The 19,974-nt window shown below is 34.3% G+C and overlaps 1 protein-coding gene across 3 annotated transcripts in view; it reads right to left on the reverse strand.

Annotated features, from left to right (window-relative positions):
- Positions 1–19,974, reverse strand: part of LOC145242572 (uncharacterized) — a 135,111-nt gene that overhangs the window by 98,123 nt on the left and 17,014 nt on the right. For all 3 annotated transcript variants that reach the window (XM_080105665.1, XM_080105664.1, XM_080105663.1), the window contains exon 2: positions 1,383–1,456. In XM_080105665.1, coding sequence (XP_079961791.1) covers positions 1,383–1,456 — 74 coding nt within the window. The remainder of the gene's footprint in view (positions 1–1,382; positions 1,457–19,974) is intronic.

Here is a 19,974-nt window from a genome sequence, read left to right on the forward strand (position 1 = left end):
GTTGATTGAGATTGTTGGACTGACTTCCTCATCTTGGTTGTTATCGTCACAACGTTTCGGCCGTTTTGCCCTCCGGTCTTCATCAGGTGTTTTGTATCGAACTGGGGAACCGTTTGTTAGGAGTCTCGAACCCGACCCTTTATTATTATTACGGGGGTACCGTGTTCGGACTCAGGCAGTAAAAAGTAGCATTCAAAACAGAGAATCAGCAACTATGTCCCAGAGCCTAGCTGGAGTCCGAACACGGTACCCCCGTAATAATAATAAAGGGTCGGGTTCGAGACTCCTTACAAACGGTTCCCCAGTTCGTTGCAAAACACCTGATGAAGGCCGGAGGGCAAAACGGCCGAAACGTTGTGACGATAACAACCAAGATGAGAAAGTCAGTCCGACAATCTCAATCAATGAAAACACCTCATCTCAAAAATACAGACGATTACTATAACTTTGGTCTTTTCAAGGCTAAGATCAATAGGCATTTACTGTCTTGTCGATATTCATTTTTCGTTCTTGTTAGCTCCTTACATTAAGTGGCTTCATGCCTTGTCTGGAACGATTTCCATGAACAAAAAATAGTTTTACTCATCCTCAAGTGGATATTCTTCTAGTTTATCCTATAAAGAGACCAAGTGATGAGAATACCATTGAAACAATATTGTTATTATTTTTAGCTCACAAAAATTGTTTTTCTAAAATTTTGATCTCAGTAGTTCGAATTGAGTTATCTCCCATTATTTATTAAAGCTAGTGAAGTGAAACACCTTGCTTTCTTATAAAATTTGATTTTCTAAGTTAAAAAATAAACCTATTTGATCAATTTATGTGATTTTTCGAATATGACGTTTTAATATTATTTTATTATTGGAATCCTTTGAGATGAGTAATTTGTATATTTACTTTTATTTGCACACTCATCCTCATCTTCATGGTTGTTGTTTCATGATGTTTCATGATTATTATCTCTATGTTTACCTATTTGTTCCAGGTGGACACTGTCTGAAGATAGTGGTTTCAATCCTACCCAAAGTAGGCCAGAGGATTAGTTGGCCCAAACATGGGGAGACGACAACTATGGAAGGCAGTAATTACTGAGGACAGAGTTAAGAGACTCAGCATTTCTATCCCGTTGTGGTTAATCACCTGATGAAGGCCAGAGAAATAGTTGGCTGAAACGTCATGAAACAACAACACCTACGAGGATGAGCATAACAGCCTGCAAACGAATAAATGAATGACTTTTTAATTTCGTGACACGTACGTACATCATAAAGATTTTTCTCTGACTTCGTTTTTTAATTAGGTTGAATTCTGGCTAAAAGTCAAATTGTTTTTTGATAAAAGACTGAAAAGAAATCTGAAACTCAAATGCGAATAATACTTACAGGTCTTGGAAGAACTTTGAGGGTGAGTTGATTGTTTTTAAGGTAGTGTTTATTTTGAGAAAGTAATTCAACACCTGAAACGAAAAAAATAAAAAAAAAAATAAAAAAAAAAATAAATAAATAAAAAAATAAATTAAAAAAAAAAAAATATATAGAGGGAAATTTAGGTAGATAAACACACACACACACACACACACACACACACACACACACACACACACACACACACACACACACACAAAGAATATGAAAATTGGCAAAACAGCTTTTATAAGCATCTTTAATAACATTAAAAATTTGAATAAACAGATAAACTGTTTTGAAAGCGCATTAAGATGCAGATATTTTATTTAAAAGAAAATGATTCAATTTTTTGTTTAACTTGAAATGTTTCTTATTAATTTCATATAGTAGAATATCTATCATCAAAGTAAAATGAAGTTTTTTTTTTTTTTGTTAATAAAATGTTGGTGGCCTTGTGTTCTTGCAAGTGATACTGTTGGAAAGAACTCCTTACTTTAAAATATTTTAGGTGTGTGATCGCTGTAATGTTATGAGAATTGGTAAACGGTCTTGATGCAAGAACACGCGACCACCGACATCTTATTTACGAAAAAAAAAAAAAAAAAAAAAAAAAACTTGCTCCTTCTATTATGCTTTGATGATGTATATTTTACTATCCAAAATTAATAAGAAAATAATATAAGAAACATTTCAAGTTTAAAAAAAAACATAGAATGATTTTTTTTTTTAAAATAAAATATTTGCATCTTAACGTGGTTTCAAAAGAGTTTGTTTGTTTATACAAAATTATAAAAACCAGAATATATTTTTTTAAAACAGAATGATGCTCGAAACTTAACCTCCAACTCCTCCATCACATTTCTATTATGGCAGCCACTGCTGGGAAGTATTTCTTTTTAAACAAACCAATTAATATTTACTTGTTACTAGCAGAACCCATGGAAATTCCACGGTAGTTGAAAACATACTCACATAAGCAAACAATATAATGTCTTTCAATGAGATAATCAGTGTAATATTAGATACGACCAATCCATGAGTTAAAAAATAAATATTTTTGTAGACAAATATAGATAACTGCTTAAGATATATTATTACAAGAAATAGAAGTCAGACACTAGCTGGCAAAAAAATAATATTAGTATTTTGATCTGCACTGCCCAGACACTGGCTAGCGATAACTAACTTATTATTGTAACCTACACCGACAGAAAACTGGGTGGCTATAAATTACTTATTAGTATTATGATCAGCACCCACCATACACTGGCTGGCAGTTAATAACTTAGTATTGTGATCTTTACCAACAGCTTGCAGTAAATAACTTTGTAATGTGATCTGCATCCATCAGACACTGGCTGGCGATAAATAATTTATAAGTATTGTGATCTGAACGCACTATAAAATGGATGGCGATAAATAACTTATTAATAATGTCATCTGAACCAACCAGACACTGGCTGGCGATAACTAATTTATTAGGATTGTGATCTGCACCCACCATGCACTGGCTGGTGATAAGTAAATTATTAGTATTGTAATCTGCACTCACCAGACACTGGCTAGCAATGAATAATTTAGTATTATGACCTGCATTTACCATACACTCGCTGGCGATAAATAAATTATTAGTATTGTGATCTGTACTCACCAGACACTGGCTGGCAATATTTCTATTTTCATAAGAGAATTCAGTATAATAATGATTGGTGCGATTTGGAATATTCCATTTTTATTTTAAAGTATGTTTATGAATACGATGATAACAGTTGAAGCGACAAGCGTAATAATTTTTTGGGACCCATTTTTTTTTTTTTTTTAAACTATTTTCTCAAGTCAATTCACCAGAACAATAAATGTATGGAGTACTGTTGTCACATTTGAACTATTGGATCTCATTTAAGTTTGTTTATTCAAAATTTAAAAGATCAGAATATATTATTGAATTTCCGTTTCATTTGAGGCCCTTGATAGGGTGCAGAATTTGGTTGGTTATCACTTTTTTTTTCTTCAATGCACTCTCTCTCACACACACACACACACACACACACACACAAACGTGATGTTGCTAGTCTCATTCTTTTCTATATGTTCTACTGGCATAAACTACAATTAAATATATTTTAATTTATGCAGATTTTCTATTTACTATTATTAGTGTTTGATCTGTAGCCACCAGACACTGGCTGGCGATAAATAAATTATTAGTGTTGTGATCTGTACTCACCAGGCACTGGCTGGCAATATTTCTATTTTCATAAGAGAATTCAGTATAATAATGATTGGTGCGATTTGGAATATTCCATTTTTATTTTAAAGTATGTTTATGAATACGATGATAACAGTTGAAGCGTAATAATTTAATAACAAATTTTCTATTAATTTTTATATTGTATTCAATACATAGTAATGATTTCAAAAATTAAAAAAATATATATATATGACTTGGGGGCCATCAGCTAGAATCGAAATCAAAACATTTAGCTCTCCAATCTCAGTCATTACCATTTGAGCTATCGTGTCAGACAGATAAGAAATAGTTAAAAATAAAATGACTTTAATGTATAAACATATATTTGCACATGCGTACAAGAGCACTTTATGTCAATTTATGCCTGGCAAGTTCCAATATTTTCCATTTTTACCCCTTAGCAGCTATTTTTACCGGCTTGCATTGGTCTACCTTGTTCTTGTTAATCTGTGTATAGATGTGTGTGAGTTGATTGTCAGTTATTGTGTCCTTTTCTTTTAAGACTTCCCTCTCCCTTAGTGGAGGAAGGGTTGACGAGCATATGTTTTGGTGTCTTTTAGATGTGGTCGACTTAAGAATTCTGAAGAAAATGGATTTTGTTGACCCGGTCTTACAGGAATTTTTTAAGTTCGTATTGACTTACTACTTTTACCTATATGTGTTACTTTCTGGAGCCTGAAACGAGTTTCATTGGTTGGAAAGTATTTTGAGTTCACATGTTGATGTTAAAATTTCCTTGCTTTGGAAAATGAGGAGGAAAGCAAATTCCAATGAAGCAGAGAAAGAAAGTGTGTAAGCAATCAGAACCATTTGCGTTTTAGTATTTTTCGGAATCGCTTCTCAGTCTTTCTATGCCTCATCCTCGGCTTTGGAAACTATAATGTGCCTGTGACCCACCACTGTTTCACACCAGCTCTGCAGTGCAGAGAAGGCTTTGTGGAAACTCACAGAAGCTGTACCTAAGACAATTTCGGCTAAATTGTCAGAAGAGTTTTTTTTTTTTTGCAGTTCAAGTCACTGCACCATGGAACAGGCTATCAGAACATGTATGCTGGTTGGTTGTTTTTGTTTTACGGCATATCAACCCTTTTCAGGTTATTTAATGCCGAATCCAAAGATTCGGAAGAAAGATTTTTTTTTAATAGAATATTTGTTGTTTTCAAGTCAGTTTCTATTTAACCCATAGTTGGGACCCTTAAAGGTACTACCACTCCGGGTCAGAGTGGACCTGGGAGCAATGGCAATTAAAGGGTGGCTCCACACTCCCCAAAGCCCGCAAGCTGGGGCCTCACCACTGGATATAGTTTAAGGTCATATCCAGGCTATCAGAACATGTAGTCAACCTGTAGACAATCAAACAATTAAAGGCAGCGCAGGATGCATCATGGTCGCTGATTTTTTATTTTATCAGTCACTTGAACAGTGGAGATGTATTTCTGGGGTAAGATATCATCAACCGAAATTTTGGTTGTCTACAGGCTGATTATATGTTTTGGCAGCTTGTGCCACTGTGCAGTGACCTTAACTGAAAGACAGAATTATTCAGACCTTCCAAATTTAGCTAAATTTCATTAATTTTGAAATTTGTGTTTATGAGGCAGGGTGCATGTTCATTGATCATCCCCTTACATCACTTGATCCCATGCTTCGGGACTTGTTCCTTCAGCACCAAATTTTAGGCCATTTCTAAAATACCCTTTTCCTTGTTAATTGCAGTACGACACTAGTCTTGTGCAGTTTCAGAAGGCTTACCTTCTCAGGCTTTGCCCTCTCCCTTTTGAATGAATTTAGTTTATTGTTAACCTGGGAATCCATCTGGCAGACACTTTATGCATATGCAAATGGTCATGAATTATAGTTTCCACAGACCCTGTACTAATCTTGACATCTTGGGCTATTTGGCGAATAGTAATGCGCCGATCTTCCAAAATGGCAGCCTCAAACGGACAGATGCCTCATCAATAGCAGAAGGGAGGCGACCAGGTCTGGGAGCTGTTCCCACAGACTTCCGGTCATGTTTGAATTCACGATGCCAGCATTTTACAAGGTCATATGATGGGGCATTATCACCATAAGTTTCTTTCATTTCATCAAAAGTCTCCTGTGGTGTGCATCCTTTCAAATACAAAAACCGGATCACTGCTCGACATTCAACAGGCTCCATTTCACACCTGACTCAGTTCAAACACCTGTAAAACAGAAACCGCAATTAGTTCAGAGCTGTCATTTGCCACATCACCTGTAGAGATATAAATCATTGCACACGCAAAATTTCAGCTAGATCAGACAACTGGAAATGGGTCAGGGGCATTACTTATTTCACGCCCCTTGCATCCATTATTGCAATTAATTTATTTGAATAAAATATTCACAATATTTTCTTTTTTAAATGAAACATTTTTCTGTTTTGATTTTGGAGAAATAGCTACTTATATAAATAGATTTTGTCATAGTTTTTTAAATGTAATAAATACATTGCAAAATTAATCTCATTTCAAACTATCAGAGATTTTAACTATTAGAAATAGAAAATATTACATTAATAGTACATAATTCTCAACAAATAAAGCCCATGTCATGACTAAAAATTGAAGGTGAACCCTTGAGATCTTCAGTCTACCAACTGATCTATTTAATCTTATAGAGCTTAAACCATTACCTTAAAATAACTACTGCTTTAGAGCGACATCAGATTTATGATTTATGTTATAAGCGATAATAAAAAAAAATAGATGGCTGAATAAAGATTATCATTATTGTTGGAAATTATTTTAAATAGCCCCATACAATTTATTTTTCTTTAACTTTGTATTATACATAGTTCTTTCACATTATACAATGTGTCCAAAAAGTCACTGAAGGATTTTGAACTTAAATAGATTCTTTATTTTTGATGATATATTTCTGTAATTTTAACACAATCTGACTAAGACATTGGGAAATTTAAAAAAATACTGCCAAATTCAAACAATATTTATGAAAAATAATGTCTTTTAAATGTGGCCCATTTTCAGCTTCGCATATTTGTGCTCTTTCCCAAACATTATTCATGAGATTGCAGAATCTCTGGATTGCGATTTAGCTCCTTTAATTCGTTCCTGATGTTTTCCTTTAATTCTTGCGGGGTTTATGGTTTGGTGTTTTGAGGTTTACCAGCTCGTGGAACAAAATAAGGGAGTTGAATCGCAATCCAGAGATTCTGCAATCAGTCATGAATAATGTCTTGGAAAGAGCACAAATATCTGAAGTTGAAAATGGGCAACATTTAAAAGACATTATTTTTCATAAAAAAAGATTATTTGAATTTTGCATTATCTAAAATATTTCCCTATATTTTAGTCAAATTGTGTTAAAATTACAAAAAGATATCAAAAATAAAGAATCTATTTACGTTCAAAACCCTTCAATGACCTTTTTAGACACCCTGTATAATTCTCCTAGCCTAGTAAAAATATGCTTCCGGTGGGAGCATATATTTTGTTAGTTTTCTTAGAAAAATATTTTTAAATTGAAGTGCATTTCTTACAATATCCAACCTATTGTGTTTTCTTGTAAAGAGCAACTGATTGAGCTAAATGATAACAAATCAAAGCAGAATTCTTGTGACTCAATAGATCTGTTTGAAGCAGAAAAAAAACTCCTCTGATTTATGTTGACATACTTTTACGACTCTAATTTAAATTTCCTTTTCCAAACATATTTTAGTCTTTTTCTAAATGTGATGACAGAAGAATCATTGAAAATATTTGTTTAATTTAAGGTGATTTAAGGCCTAATAAATCTATGTGGAACTGTTGCTTATACACTATAAGTAAACAATAATCTAATTGACCTAATATTATGATAAACAACTATTTGTAAAACATCAATACATTAATATTACAGTTAAAGAAATAGAGATGTTCATATGGAAGCTGCATAGATAAATGAATGTAGAATTAAAAACATATCTCTATGTAGGTGATTAGTAGAGCTATGATAAAGAATATTCTTTTCATTATTTTGACTCGAGTATATATCAGTTAATATCTTATATGTTTTTATGTAGAGTGATGTGGTTCTAAGGTGAAAAGAAAGGTGTCTAAGGTGAAAGAAAGCCCAATAAATCTATGTGGAACTGCTGCTTATCTACAATTATATAAATACAACTTTGTGTGCGTGTGTGTGTGTGTGTGTGTGAGAGAGAGAGTGAGTTCCTTATAGACTCCAAAACGGTTGAACAGATTTTCTTTAAAATTGACAGAACTTTAGTGTATAAGTTTGGGAGCGATCTTAGAATACCCACGATAATCGATAATCAAATCCGTTATTTTAATTAATCTATCATCGGTAAAGTCATTCTTTCCATGTCATCACTTAGCAACAGTGATAGAACAATGGGCCGTGAAAATTCTACTGTGGGTAAGTTGATAGCGTGTTTTTTTTTTGGTGTTTTTTTTTTGGTGTTTTTTTTTTTTTTTTTTGCATGACGTGGTCTGTAGGTTCAAACTCCACACCTGAATTTCTTACTTTTTTTTTCATTAACTGCAAAGAATTTTATAAGACTTGAAAATTTACGTGTTTTTTTTTTTTTTTTTTTTTTTTTTTTTGCATGATGTGGTCTGTGGGTTGTAACCCCCACACATAAATTTCTTAATGTTTTTTTTTATCGTTACCTGGAAAGAAGTTTATATAAAATAATTTTACAAAAGAAACAGTAGGTTTTTCAATAAAGATAAATATTTAGATTTTCCCTTTTTTTTTGCAGTAAAACAAAGATAATAAACAAATGTTTTCTGATTTTTTTTTGTACGATTAGGGTTAGCGTTTTGGACGATTCCTATGATAGTACGGTTCTTAGCACAAGTAGCAAATATTTTTAGGAGATATAGAATTCACAATGTCTATTCTGGTCAAAGGAGATGATTTTAATGACGTTAATTTTTGCAGAGAGCTGTCGTTATCCTCCTACATACAGCGCCTGGTATTCTCAAATGGTTATTACTGATCAGGCTCAACATTGTTTAACTTTGATGATCAAATGGGAATCGGTGTCTCAACATCGTGATTATGCCATTCACGTATAAATATTCTTGGGCAACATTTATGTAGGCGGACACACAAAAAAAAAAACAAACAAACAAAAAAACAAACAAACAAAAAAACTAAGAGATAAAGCCATACTTTCCAGCATTCGGCGGCTGGTTTTCTCCACATCCTTAGCTGGGAGTTTGGAAATAGTTAATGCCGGCTGTGACGCAGATGTATGTAATTTTAATCCTCCCACCCCACCAGATTGCCAAAATGAGATTACTAAACAGAAAATACTAATATAAGTTGACACATCGATTGCCAATTCAGATGAGAATAAGTGCAGACTGTTAAGAATTCCAAAAATCAATATATAAAGTAAAATCAGTGTCTTTATTGTTTCTTAGTCACCGATAGCTTTCTTCCTACAAAATCGATATTTGATTCTGGCTTAACAGCTATTCTTGGGAATCATTGCAACATGTATTACTTCCCTTTGATTGCTTGAATTGATTACTATGGCTGTGACAACAGCATATTCTTTTCATTGTTTTAACTCTTGAGTATATATCTGTTAATATCTAATCTGTTTTTTTATATATGTGGTTCTCGGTTGATTGACTGTGTCGCATATATACTTGAGAGTCAAAAGAATGAAAAGAATATTCTGTTGTCATAGCCCTATTGATTACCTAGCCCAATCTGGCTTTGCATAAGTTCAGTCATCATAACAGTGCAATTTTTAATCCTGTCTAGGCCATTTAGGCAGAATAAAAAAATAGGAGGCATTTTTGTTTTAATGGCCCTCTTATGTTGTCTGTCTGTGTTACTCATTTTATTTCAGTACTAGCTGTCCCGACCTAGCTTTGGCTGAGATTATTAACAAACTAAACCAATATTCATGTAACACATTTCTGTTAATACGAGTGTTTTTGAGTGTTGTATTTATATTGTACGTCTATGATAATTATTTTATGTTGGTATAACAAAAAAAGGTTCCTTTTTTATTCACACAAATAACCAGCAAGAAGGAGGGGGGGTTGTATATTTTTGAGATGAGGATTGATAAAAACTCTTTTGTATTAATTAGAATGTTTCGAGTATCGTTTTCATCTTGGTTGTTTTTCTCGCAATATTTTGGTCGATGTAATCTCCGACCATGTTCACGTGTATATCCACACTGGACGTTATTAATGAATGGCAGAAAATGTTTTTTTTTTTTTTTTTTTTTTCAAACAAACATAGTCGTTAAGAAGTCAAAATGCAAATAGCAGTTCGTCCATTTATAAATTCTGACTGAAGGATGGATGTTTAACGGAAATTGAGTTTGAGCCAGATTAATACATATGCGCACTGACGTTTTCATTTCAGAAGATGCACAAACTATTTTTCTTGGAAGAATTTGCATATCACAGATAAATTCCAGATAATTATTATTAAATTTAGTGTGTTTAGTGTGTTGAAAACATTTCGCAATGTTAAAATTGAAAATCTTGGAAAACCAAGAAATGCTAAGAAAACATTTCTTTAATAATAAAATCATTTTTTTATAATGTCCAAATTTTTGTTGTAGAAACATACCTTTGTTGTAGAAACATACTGTCCATGTTAAAATAATGTTTTCTTTTTTCTCTTCATATTCTTGTAGCATTAACTCCAGGAGAGTCGGAGCCCTCGCGGAGAGAGAGAAAAATGACACCTGGTTTAACTGACGATTATAGTAGTCTTTCAATTTTAATGTGTATACACTCGGTTAAGCAGGAATTTTAAATTGAAGTTTCACATCTTTGAAAACATTTCATAATTTTAAATTGAAAATCTTTGAAAACTAAGAAATGTTAAGAAAATATTTATTAAATGATAAAAATATTTTGTTCTCTCTCTACTATTATATAAAAGAAAAAAAATATTTGTTTGTTATCAATTTTTAATATATTGTTACTGTCAAAAATCTTATTTTTCCAGCATTTAAAGTCAAGAAAAAAAATCCGCTCAGAGCTCTACTCGTATTAATATTATATATGGGCGCATGAACATAAGGTTACAAACAATATTTTCCACATATATTAAATATGAGAGTGGAAAATTCCATTAGAATTCAAATCAGAGGAAGACATAACAGCATATGACGTCACGGACAGGAAATCTAAAAGGAGATGTGACGAAAAAGAGAGAAAAATCTGTCTCTTTTTGTCTCTATACATTTTTTTTAAAGCTTTATCATTATTCGTTCCTTGCGGAACGAGCAAGGTGAAGCTCACATAAAAAGCTGTAAAAAAAAAAAAGAACATGAACTATTATTGTTTTTCTTATTTCTTTTATTTTGTATCCATTATTACAACTACTAAGGAAGAGAGGAAGACGGCTGCTGCTATCATCAGAGCAAATGAAGAAAAAAAGCACACAACTCTGTTTCTGCCCTTTTTAAAACACTGCAATGATGACTCTGACTGCCATGACTATACAGAGACACCACTATCTACTGAGCATCTACTTATATGTTAGAAAGACGAACAGCTGTTTCTGTTGGTGATTGTTGTTGTTAAGCATAGAACTCACAAAGGTTGTGCCTTAGGATTGTATTCTCTGCATGAAGTCCTCTTCATTGATCAGAGCTGTTTGTTTGCAGGTTTTGTACATAATATTGAGAGTAATACGGTTTAGTGACTCCATACGAAGTCGGGGAAGGTTTGGCTGAGAAAACAAAGAAGTGGTACAGAATGGTACAATGTTGTCATTTTCATGCCATTAATTTGTGTTTCCATGCTTGACACATCGTTGTTTGCCACATACGCACGCAATGACAACGAGAGGATGATGGATCATAGATCTTTAGCCCTGTTAGCTGGATTGTGATTCCAAACTGCTTGGTGCCAAACTTTCCTGCTATGAGTGGTTCTGCTAATAAGAAAAATATGGAAGGGATAAAAGAAGCCCCATGAAACGTCTCACTCAGAATCCCAATAAATTTGAACTCCTCTCCTTATTTCCCTAGATTAGATGGTCCAGGGGTACGTAGCACCATTCCAACTCTGTGTGAAAACATGTCTTATGCTTTGGATGTTCTTGGCTATTTAGTTTAAAGATACTCAAGTTTGGTCTAAATTAACGATCCCAGTGCACTTTGCAATAACGTTTTTTTTTTTCCTTTTTTGTTAATTTTTAATATTTTGTTGTTGTTTACCCTTTAATGGCAAATTGTACTTTCAAGTCGCCTTTCAAAAAAACACCTGTATAGGAAATATTTCTTACGCTTATGGTTTGTCAGCCGAACTGGTCTTCAAAGTACAAGTCTATGCATGGTTCAACAATTGACTGAGGGGTTCGTTTATGTCCGTGCGTCAATTGCATGCTAACTTTGGTTACGCGTGGATGTGCCATCTTGCAGATGCGATTTTGCTGATTTTTTTTTTCCTTTTATCCACTTCTCTTCAGTCAAGAAGAACATAAATTCACGATTAAAACATTCATTGCCCCCCCCAATTCTGGCTGTAAAATGTTAAAAGCTATTTTATACAGATTTTTTTTTTCAGAACATTTTAACTCGAAATCAAGATTTCTTTGCGTTTTGTCGAAACATCCCTTTTCAGAACCCGCAGCGGGTTTACCCCACCTTACACACACCCCACACGGTTCACTAGATCGTAGGATGCAGAGGTAAGTAGTTAACACCTTACCAGCTCTGTATAAAACCATTGCTTAGACTTTAGTTGTTCTTAGATTTTAAGGGGAAAGAACTTTCTTGTAATTGGAAATGTAAGTAGATACGATAATGGAAAATATTGAAAAGTTCACTTGGGCACATCAGCCAATAAGTGAACAGTAACGTTATATTCTAAACTAGATCTTTCTTCAATTATTGACCCGAAGGTGATATAATTCTTCTTTTTTTGAGTGGGGAGGGATGCACACTAATTTTTTTTTTATTGTTTATTCATTTGCATTTCTTATCATATCAATAAATCTTCAATTGTACTTTAAAAAAAATATTGCAATTTCTGATTTCAAGTTTACCATAAACCATATAAAACCATTGCTCACATAAAAAGCTCTAAAAAAAAAAAAAAAAAAAAAAAAACCCAACCCGAAGAAGATGAACTATTGTTGTTTTTTTTATTTCTTTTATTTTGTGTTTTACAATGCTGTTATGTCTGTATCAATAACAGCACGGACGCAGAAAGTAAAGGTAAAACAAATATATTAAGACGAAAATAAAATACATATTTACAAAGGTGCAGTAGTTGTACTGCAGTTGGAAGAGGGCGTGTTAAAGTCTTTCATGGAGCAACCGGCACATGCGTCTTGCCTATCCGGCGTTCGAACACAGCTCTCCGGTCTTGCTGACTTGATATCTATATCTTGTTCACTCACGTATGCTAATTAGTGGGCGTCTCCACAACAAATACAATTATTACAACTACCAAGGAAGAGAAGAACATCAGAGGAAAGAGAAGAACATCAGAGGAAAGGAAGAAAAAAAAAATTGAAATTTTTTAATCATGAATTTGTTCTTGCCTCAAGGGAAGGGGATAAAGTAAAAAAAAACAAAAAAAACATCACCAAAATCGCAGCTACAAGATGACACACCCATGCGTGACGAAAGTTAGCATGCAACTGACGCACGAACATAAACAATTTAAATGAAAAATTTGAAAAACTTCAAGTGTCGAATATAATGATAAAATCATGATATATTTTTTGTTCAATATTTCGCTAATAAATAGCCTCATCAGAATAGGAAGTCTGACCTGTAAGTTTTTTTTTTTCTTTTTTCTTTTCTTCATTTTGGTGTTACAGCAGAGGTAATGCCTCGGAGCAGAAGAGAAGCGAAATGTTCGTCCTATTTCGGTAAATCCACGTGTGTTATGCTCTGGTTTTCGAGCGGGAATTTAAAGGAAAAGATAGCCTCACACTTTTTGAAGACACTTTTTTTTAAAATAAAATTTAAATAAAAAAATTTGAAAAACCTTTAAGTGTTGAATATAATGCTAATCATTTTTTTTTTCGTCCGATATTTAGCTGATAAATAGCCTCACCAAGTTAGGAAGGTTTTTAAAATCTTTCATTTAAATTTTATTTAAAAAAAAAAGGTATCTTCAAAAAGTATGAGACTATATTTTCCTTTAAATTCCTGCCTGAAAACCAGAGCATAACACACATGGATATACCGAAACAGGACGAACATTTCTCTTCTCTTCTGCTCCGAGGCATTGCCTCCACCTTAACACCGAAATGAAAAAAAGAAAAACATTCTTACTGATCGGACTTCCTACCCTGATGAAGCTATTTATTAGCGAAATATCGGACAATAAAAAAAAAAAGATAAATAAAAAAATGTCAAGGGTGTGAGTTCCATATGGAAACGTTGATTTAATTTGAATAAAATAAAATATGCATCAAGTGCGCTTGAAAGCCAAATTACAACGTAATATTAGGAAAATAAACAAATGTTTTACGTGTTTGAAATTTATAACATAAATATATTTCAGAGTTATACTCCATCCTCAGTATGTTGTTTTCTTTCCTTTTTTCTTTTCTTCTTTCTCTCCAGGTTGTAAAGTTTGAGGAAGAAATGTCTGTTTGTAAAGAGTTGTAAAGAATCCACTCCCTCGACGTTATTCTCGCGTTGCCTTCGAACTGTTCCGACATTTCAAAATACAACCGCTGAGATACAACGCGCGGCTCTTTACAAACAGACATTTCTTTCTCTAACTTTACAACATGGAGAGAAAGAAGAAAAGAAAGAAAAAGAAAGAAAACAACATACTAAAGATGGAGTATATAGCTCTGAAATATATTTTACGTGTTTGAAATTTATAACATAAATATATTTCAGAGTTATACTCCATCCTCAGTATGTTATGTTCTTTCCTTTTTTTGTTTTTTGACACTTAAAGGTTTTTCAAAATGTTCATTTAAATTGTATTTTAAAAAAAGTGTCTTTAAAGAGTGTGTGACTATCTTTTCCCATTGAACAATTTGTTTTTCAGATAATTATCTAAACTAAAAACAAATGATAATCTGTTGGTGAGTGATTTGGCGAATGTAGTGGTTGATATGTAATCTCCATATTTTGTTCCAATATTTTGCCGGAAGCCATTTTTTTTTCACGTTGTCTTGAAGAAATAATACTATCCTACCGTTTATCATGTTTCAGTTGAACACACGATGGCATTTATTTCTTTTCTTCTATATTTAATAATTCATAATACATTTATGCTCTGAAAATACTTTAGTTAATAATGAAGGCTATGAAAGGAAGTTTCATTTTAATATCTAATAAAGAAACTATTTGTTATCTTCGTTAGTAGCGTGTACATGAGAGAGAGAGAGAGAGAGAGAGAGAGAGAGAGAGAGAGAGAGAGAGAGAGATTAGAGAGTTCATTGAAAGAGAGAGAAAAGTGTTCAATGTGTTTAAAGATAGAATTAATATATGGCAAAGTGCGAGAAAAAGAATTGAAGGTTCGTGATTCCGCCTTTTATATACTCGGTCACGTGATAGAGAGCTGGCTTGTGATTGGACAAGCCAGGGAGAAAATGGATTTCAAATCTCGTCGAGAGAAGTAGCTCCTGCCTGTGATGTAGCGGGTGTTGGCTGCTACGAGACCACTAAACACAGAGTAAAAGTATGTGCTTTAAATATGTAATACAGATTGGAGATAAGCAATAATGTTTCCTTCTTTCATTTGAGTATAAGACCAACTTTTCATTACATGCCATGAGTCGATGTAGACGTCGACCTTTTTAACTGAATAATATGAATGAAAAGAAAAGGATGTAACATGTGTAGTTTCTGATCCAATAATAAGGGATGAAAGTTTTTTTTTACTTTATAGTGTAATTCCACTTTTTATTCTTTTTAATCTGAAAAAAAAATCGTCTTTCCATTCTTTTTCTTTGCATATCTTCGAAGTATGTGGTCATATAACATTCCCGGTATTTCTGCTTGAAGTGTTGCTAGCCAAGAGATTGAACAACCTCGCTTGGAAATCACGTGGCTTCCTGGTTTTCGTGTGTCGTCACCTCTGACTTTTCCAGTCAAACGCAGCCCTCGCTGTGTAATGCAAGCAAACCTGATTGGTTTCTAACGTCTGCAATTAATTGAAAGAAAATCGATTTCTTCATCTTCTTCTTTGCATGTCGTTGAAGCATGCAACAGTTTCCCACATTTTAACCCATCCTTTTAGTTCTGTAGCCTTATCTTCGTTTTTTTTTTTTTTTTTTTTTTTTAAATTGCATTTTCATGCCAAACAAGACACAGTACCACTCTCATGTAGGGAGGGTACTATCTGGGACATAATTTGCTGGGATACTATGTAGGGAGTTGAGCAGCAAGATGCCTGTTTACATCACACTTGAACTTCTGCATGTCAGTACAGTCAGGGAAGCAGGGAACCGGAAGAATAATTCCAAAGTCGAGCAGCTTGAAGGAAGAAACTATTATAGTAGAAGGCTTTCTGGCATCTGGGGATCTCTACTGTGTAGAGGTGGGATTTTGCTGTTTGTTGGGTTTGTCGAGGGTATTTATATTGAAGTTCCTCAGAGCACCTACCATGAAAATACTTGTAAAGCAGGCAGAGGTATGCATCATTTCATTGATGGGACAGAGGTTGAAGCTTAGCTGACATTGCGGGACCTATTAGATTAGCAACATTCTTTTGGACACTGTCTAAGAGAGAGACTAGTAGCAGATGCACCAGACCAAATGTGGCAACAATACTCCATACATGGGCGAATGGTGACCTTGTAGAGATACAGAATACTCTCAGGCATAAGTAACTTTCTAGCATGGTAGAGGAAGCCCACCATGTTTGCAGCAGTTTTGGCAATTCCCCCAATGTATCTATTTCAATTCATGTTCTCTGTGGACGTTAAGCTGGGAAGTTTGGATGAAGTACTTTTAGGTAATATATTATAAGCCAAGGCAATCAATAGTTGAGAAGGTTTTTTTGTAATTATTAAAGGAAAGAAGCTTAGTCTTAGTAGCATTGATCTGGTCATAGCAACTTTTGCTCGATCTCCCCATTCCTGTTCTGAAACTGCTGAGTGTTTTCTACTGAAGCTAGTGAAATCCAATTGGGAGGATCTCAAAAAGAGAGATTCCCGTGTCAGTAGGAGAGGACCATTATTTAGCCAGCTGGTCCACAGCTGTAGTTTGACCTCTTCCTCAGATGTTGTTGCAGTTTCGACATGACTGAGCAAAATTCCCCTTGACTTAAGTCATTAGATTAATCTCGATCAAATTGCTATGTATGGCATAATCACATTGAGACACTGGTTCTCGTTAGATCACTGAAGTTGAGCCTGGTCAGTACCAGATGGGCGACCAATTCGGGAATTCCAGGCATTGTATGTAGGAGGACGTCGACACCTCCCTGCAAGAGTTGCAAAAAAACCTAACATCATCATCTCCCCTAACAGGGATATCCATGCAACTGGGGACCGCTTGTGAATTTCATAGAACTTCCTCCTCTGGAGGAAGTCTGTTAAACCCTCATAGGGTTAATGCCGTTTCCATTTCTTTTTTTTTTTTTTCCAAATCGCTAGACCCTTCCATGGATATGAGTTTTCAACTTTTTAGTTGAAATCTTCTTTTATTTAAAACTTCTGCCAAAAACTAATTCTCTCTGATTTGAAAATTTAGAAAACCAAATAGCAGTTTCTTTCATTTTCATACAACTAAGATGTGGGGTGCTAGAAAATTACTCACACCTGAAAGTATCCTAAATCTCTATGAAGCCACCATGCATAGAGTAGTGTTGCCACATCTGGGCTAGTGCACTAGTCTCTCACTAAGATAAAGTCCAAAAAAGAATCTCAAATCTAATAGGCCCCACACTATCAACCAAGCTCCAACCCCTGTCCTATCGCTGCAATGGTGCATCCCTGTGTTACATGATAAGGGCTGTCCCCTTTTCATATAAGTATAAAAATAGAGAGATTACTTAAAATGAAAATAAAATGAGAGAAAGTAGAAATCGAACCTTGGATATAAGTTTTAAAGAACAATAGGTTTAAATGGAATGTCCAGTAAATTGTTAATTCTGATGAAATAAATAAATAAACTATTCAATTGTTAGAAAGAATGTGGATAATAAAATATGAGTTAAATGAATTAGATATGTAGGTTGAATTCCTTTGTGAAAACAACAAAAGAAAAAATAGGTTATTGGGAATCAGAATGTTCGGAAACGTGCGACTCGCGCATGTGATGGCACGTGAATTTTAGTCACGTGGCCGGACATGCATGGATTTCTCAATATAGGAAGTGAGAGTTAGTTAGTTAGTTAGAGAGTCAGTGAGAAACTCAGAGGTTTTTTTGAGAACGACAGACGATAGTCTGGAGTTTGGAAGTCGAACGTCTAGGAAGCGAGGCGGTCACTTTGAAACTTAATATGTGAAGCTTTGAATTCTTGGATGCAAAGCCCCACGGCCGGTCGTGTGAAGAAATAAACCCATCATGTGTTTTATAAAACGTCGTCTTGTGTTGTGATTCTACAAAAATTCTGATGAAATAAATAATAAATAAACTATTCAATTGTTAGAACGAATGTGGATAATAAAATATGGGTTAAATGAATTAGATATGTAGGTTGAATTCCTTTGTGAAAATAAAGGAAAAATAGGCTATTGAAAAATCAGAATGTTCGGGAAACGTGCGACTCGCGCATGTGATGGCACGTGAGTTTGATCACGTTGGCCGGACATGCATGGATTTCTCAATATAGGAAGTGAGAGTTAGTTAGTTAGTTGGACAGTCAGTGAGAAACTCAGAGAGAGTCTGGAGTTTGAAATTCAAACGTCTAGAAGCGAGACGATCACTTTTAAAAATAATATGTGAAGCTTTGAATTCTTGATGAGAAAACCACGGCCGGTCATGAAGAAATAAACCCATCATGGTTTTGATAAAGCGTCTTTGTGTTTGTGATTCTTACAAAAAGGTAAATTGAATTGTATTATATGTCTATATGTCCAGTGTTATAAAATGTCTTTTCATACACATCTCTACATCTCATATCTACACTAAGACTCTGAACACTATCTCCTCACTCTAAGAGTTTCACATAGCAACACATCTATTAACCTAAGAATGAACATATATTTTTAATATATATGAATCGCTTCATAACAGAAACAACGACATCGTCATAACACGAACACGGAACGAACAATCTCTCTCACAACATCCCTCTCTAGAACTCTTACAACAACATCTCTCTCTTCTAAGACTGCGCTTGTAATAAGACTCTTTCTAAGCATCACTTATAATAAGACTCTCTTTTATATAACCTAATATGTAACACCTGTACCTGTTTTACAAGTGCTTTAATGGAGTTTGCTCTGATGAGCTAATAGCACTTCTCTCCCCCTTCGACATACATACTCCTAATTAACCTGACAAGCACCAAACTCCCACCACTCCACTGTTGAGATTCCTAGATACCGGAAAGCCTTCTACTGTAATGGTTTTCTTCCCTTGGCCAGCTAGACTTTGGAATTCCCTGCATGTTTCTTGACTGTACTAACATTGAAGAAGTTTCAATGTACTGTGAACAGACATCTCATTGCCCAACAATCCCCTATTAGACACAATCCCAAATAGTATATATACTAAGAGGCGATATGCCTTGTTTGAGGTGAAAAAGAGTTAAAACAAGTGAAGCATGCATGGTCCCCCGTGAGTGCTCAGTGAACGAGGCATATAAAAATGACTAAGTTTAGCATTTGATCCACCCCCTCAATTTAGCTCCAAAAGTCCCCAGGGGACATCAAATTCTGGTGAAAATGAACAAACGGTGCAGTTTTAGGCCTTCACATATGCAAATTTGAGTTCTGCGCCATGCAAAAAAGAAAAAAAAAGAAATGACTAAGTCCATCATCCCCCCTCCCCCCATTTAGCCCCAAAAGTCCCCAAGGCCTTAACAAATTTAAATTTGAGTTCAGCACCATGCAAAACTGCTATGATAAAATAGTTAAAAAAATACAGTGTTTTTATTAGCCCTAAAAGAGCCCCTGGGGCACATCCAAGAGTTGTCGCGAAGTATAGACAAAGAAAATTATATAGAAATCAGTTAGTTACAACTTTTCAGAAAGTTTTATAAAAAATCCAAGGCACCAATTTTTTTTAATAAGCACAAAAGTATCAATTTTGGCCATTTTAATCCGAAAGGCACACCTAAGGGAGCAACCAGAGTATTTCCGGAAAATCCGTTCTGTTGCTTTTTTACTCATATCATGTTTAATGTTTGTGCAAAATTTAAAAAAAAAAAAAAAAAATTCCAAGGCGTAGTTATTGAGAAAAGTGCG

Source organism: Euprymna scolopes, chromosome 21 (assembly GCF_053919585.1).
Source record: "Euprymna scolopes isolate OS-2025 chromosome 21, ASM5391958v1, whole genome shotgun sequence".
Classification (NCBI taxonomy): Eukaryota; Metazoa; Mollusca; class Cephalopoda; order Sepiida; family Sepiolidae; genus Euprymna; species Euprymna scolopes.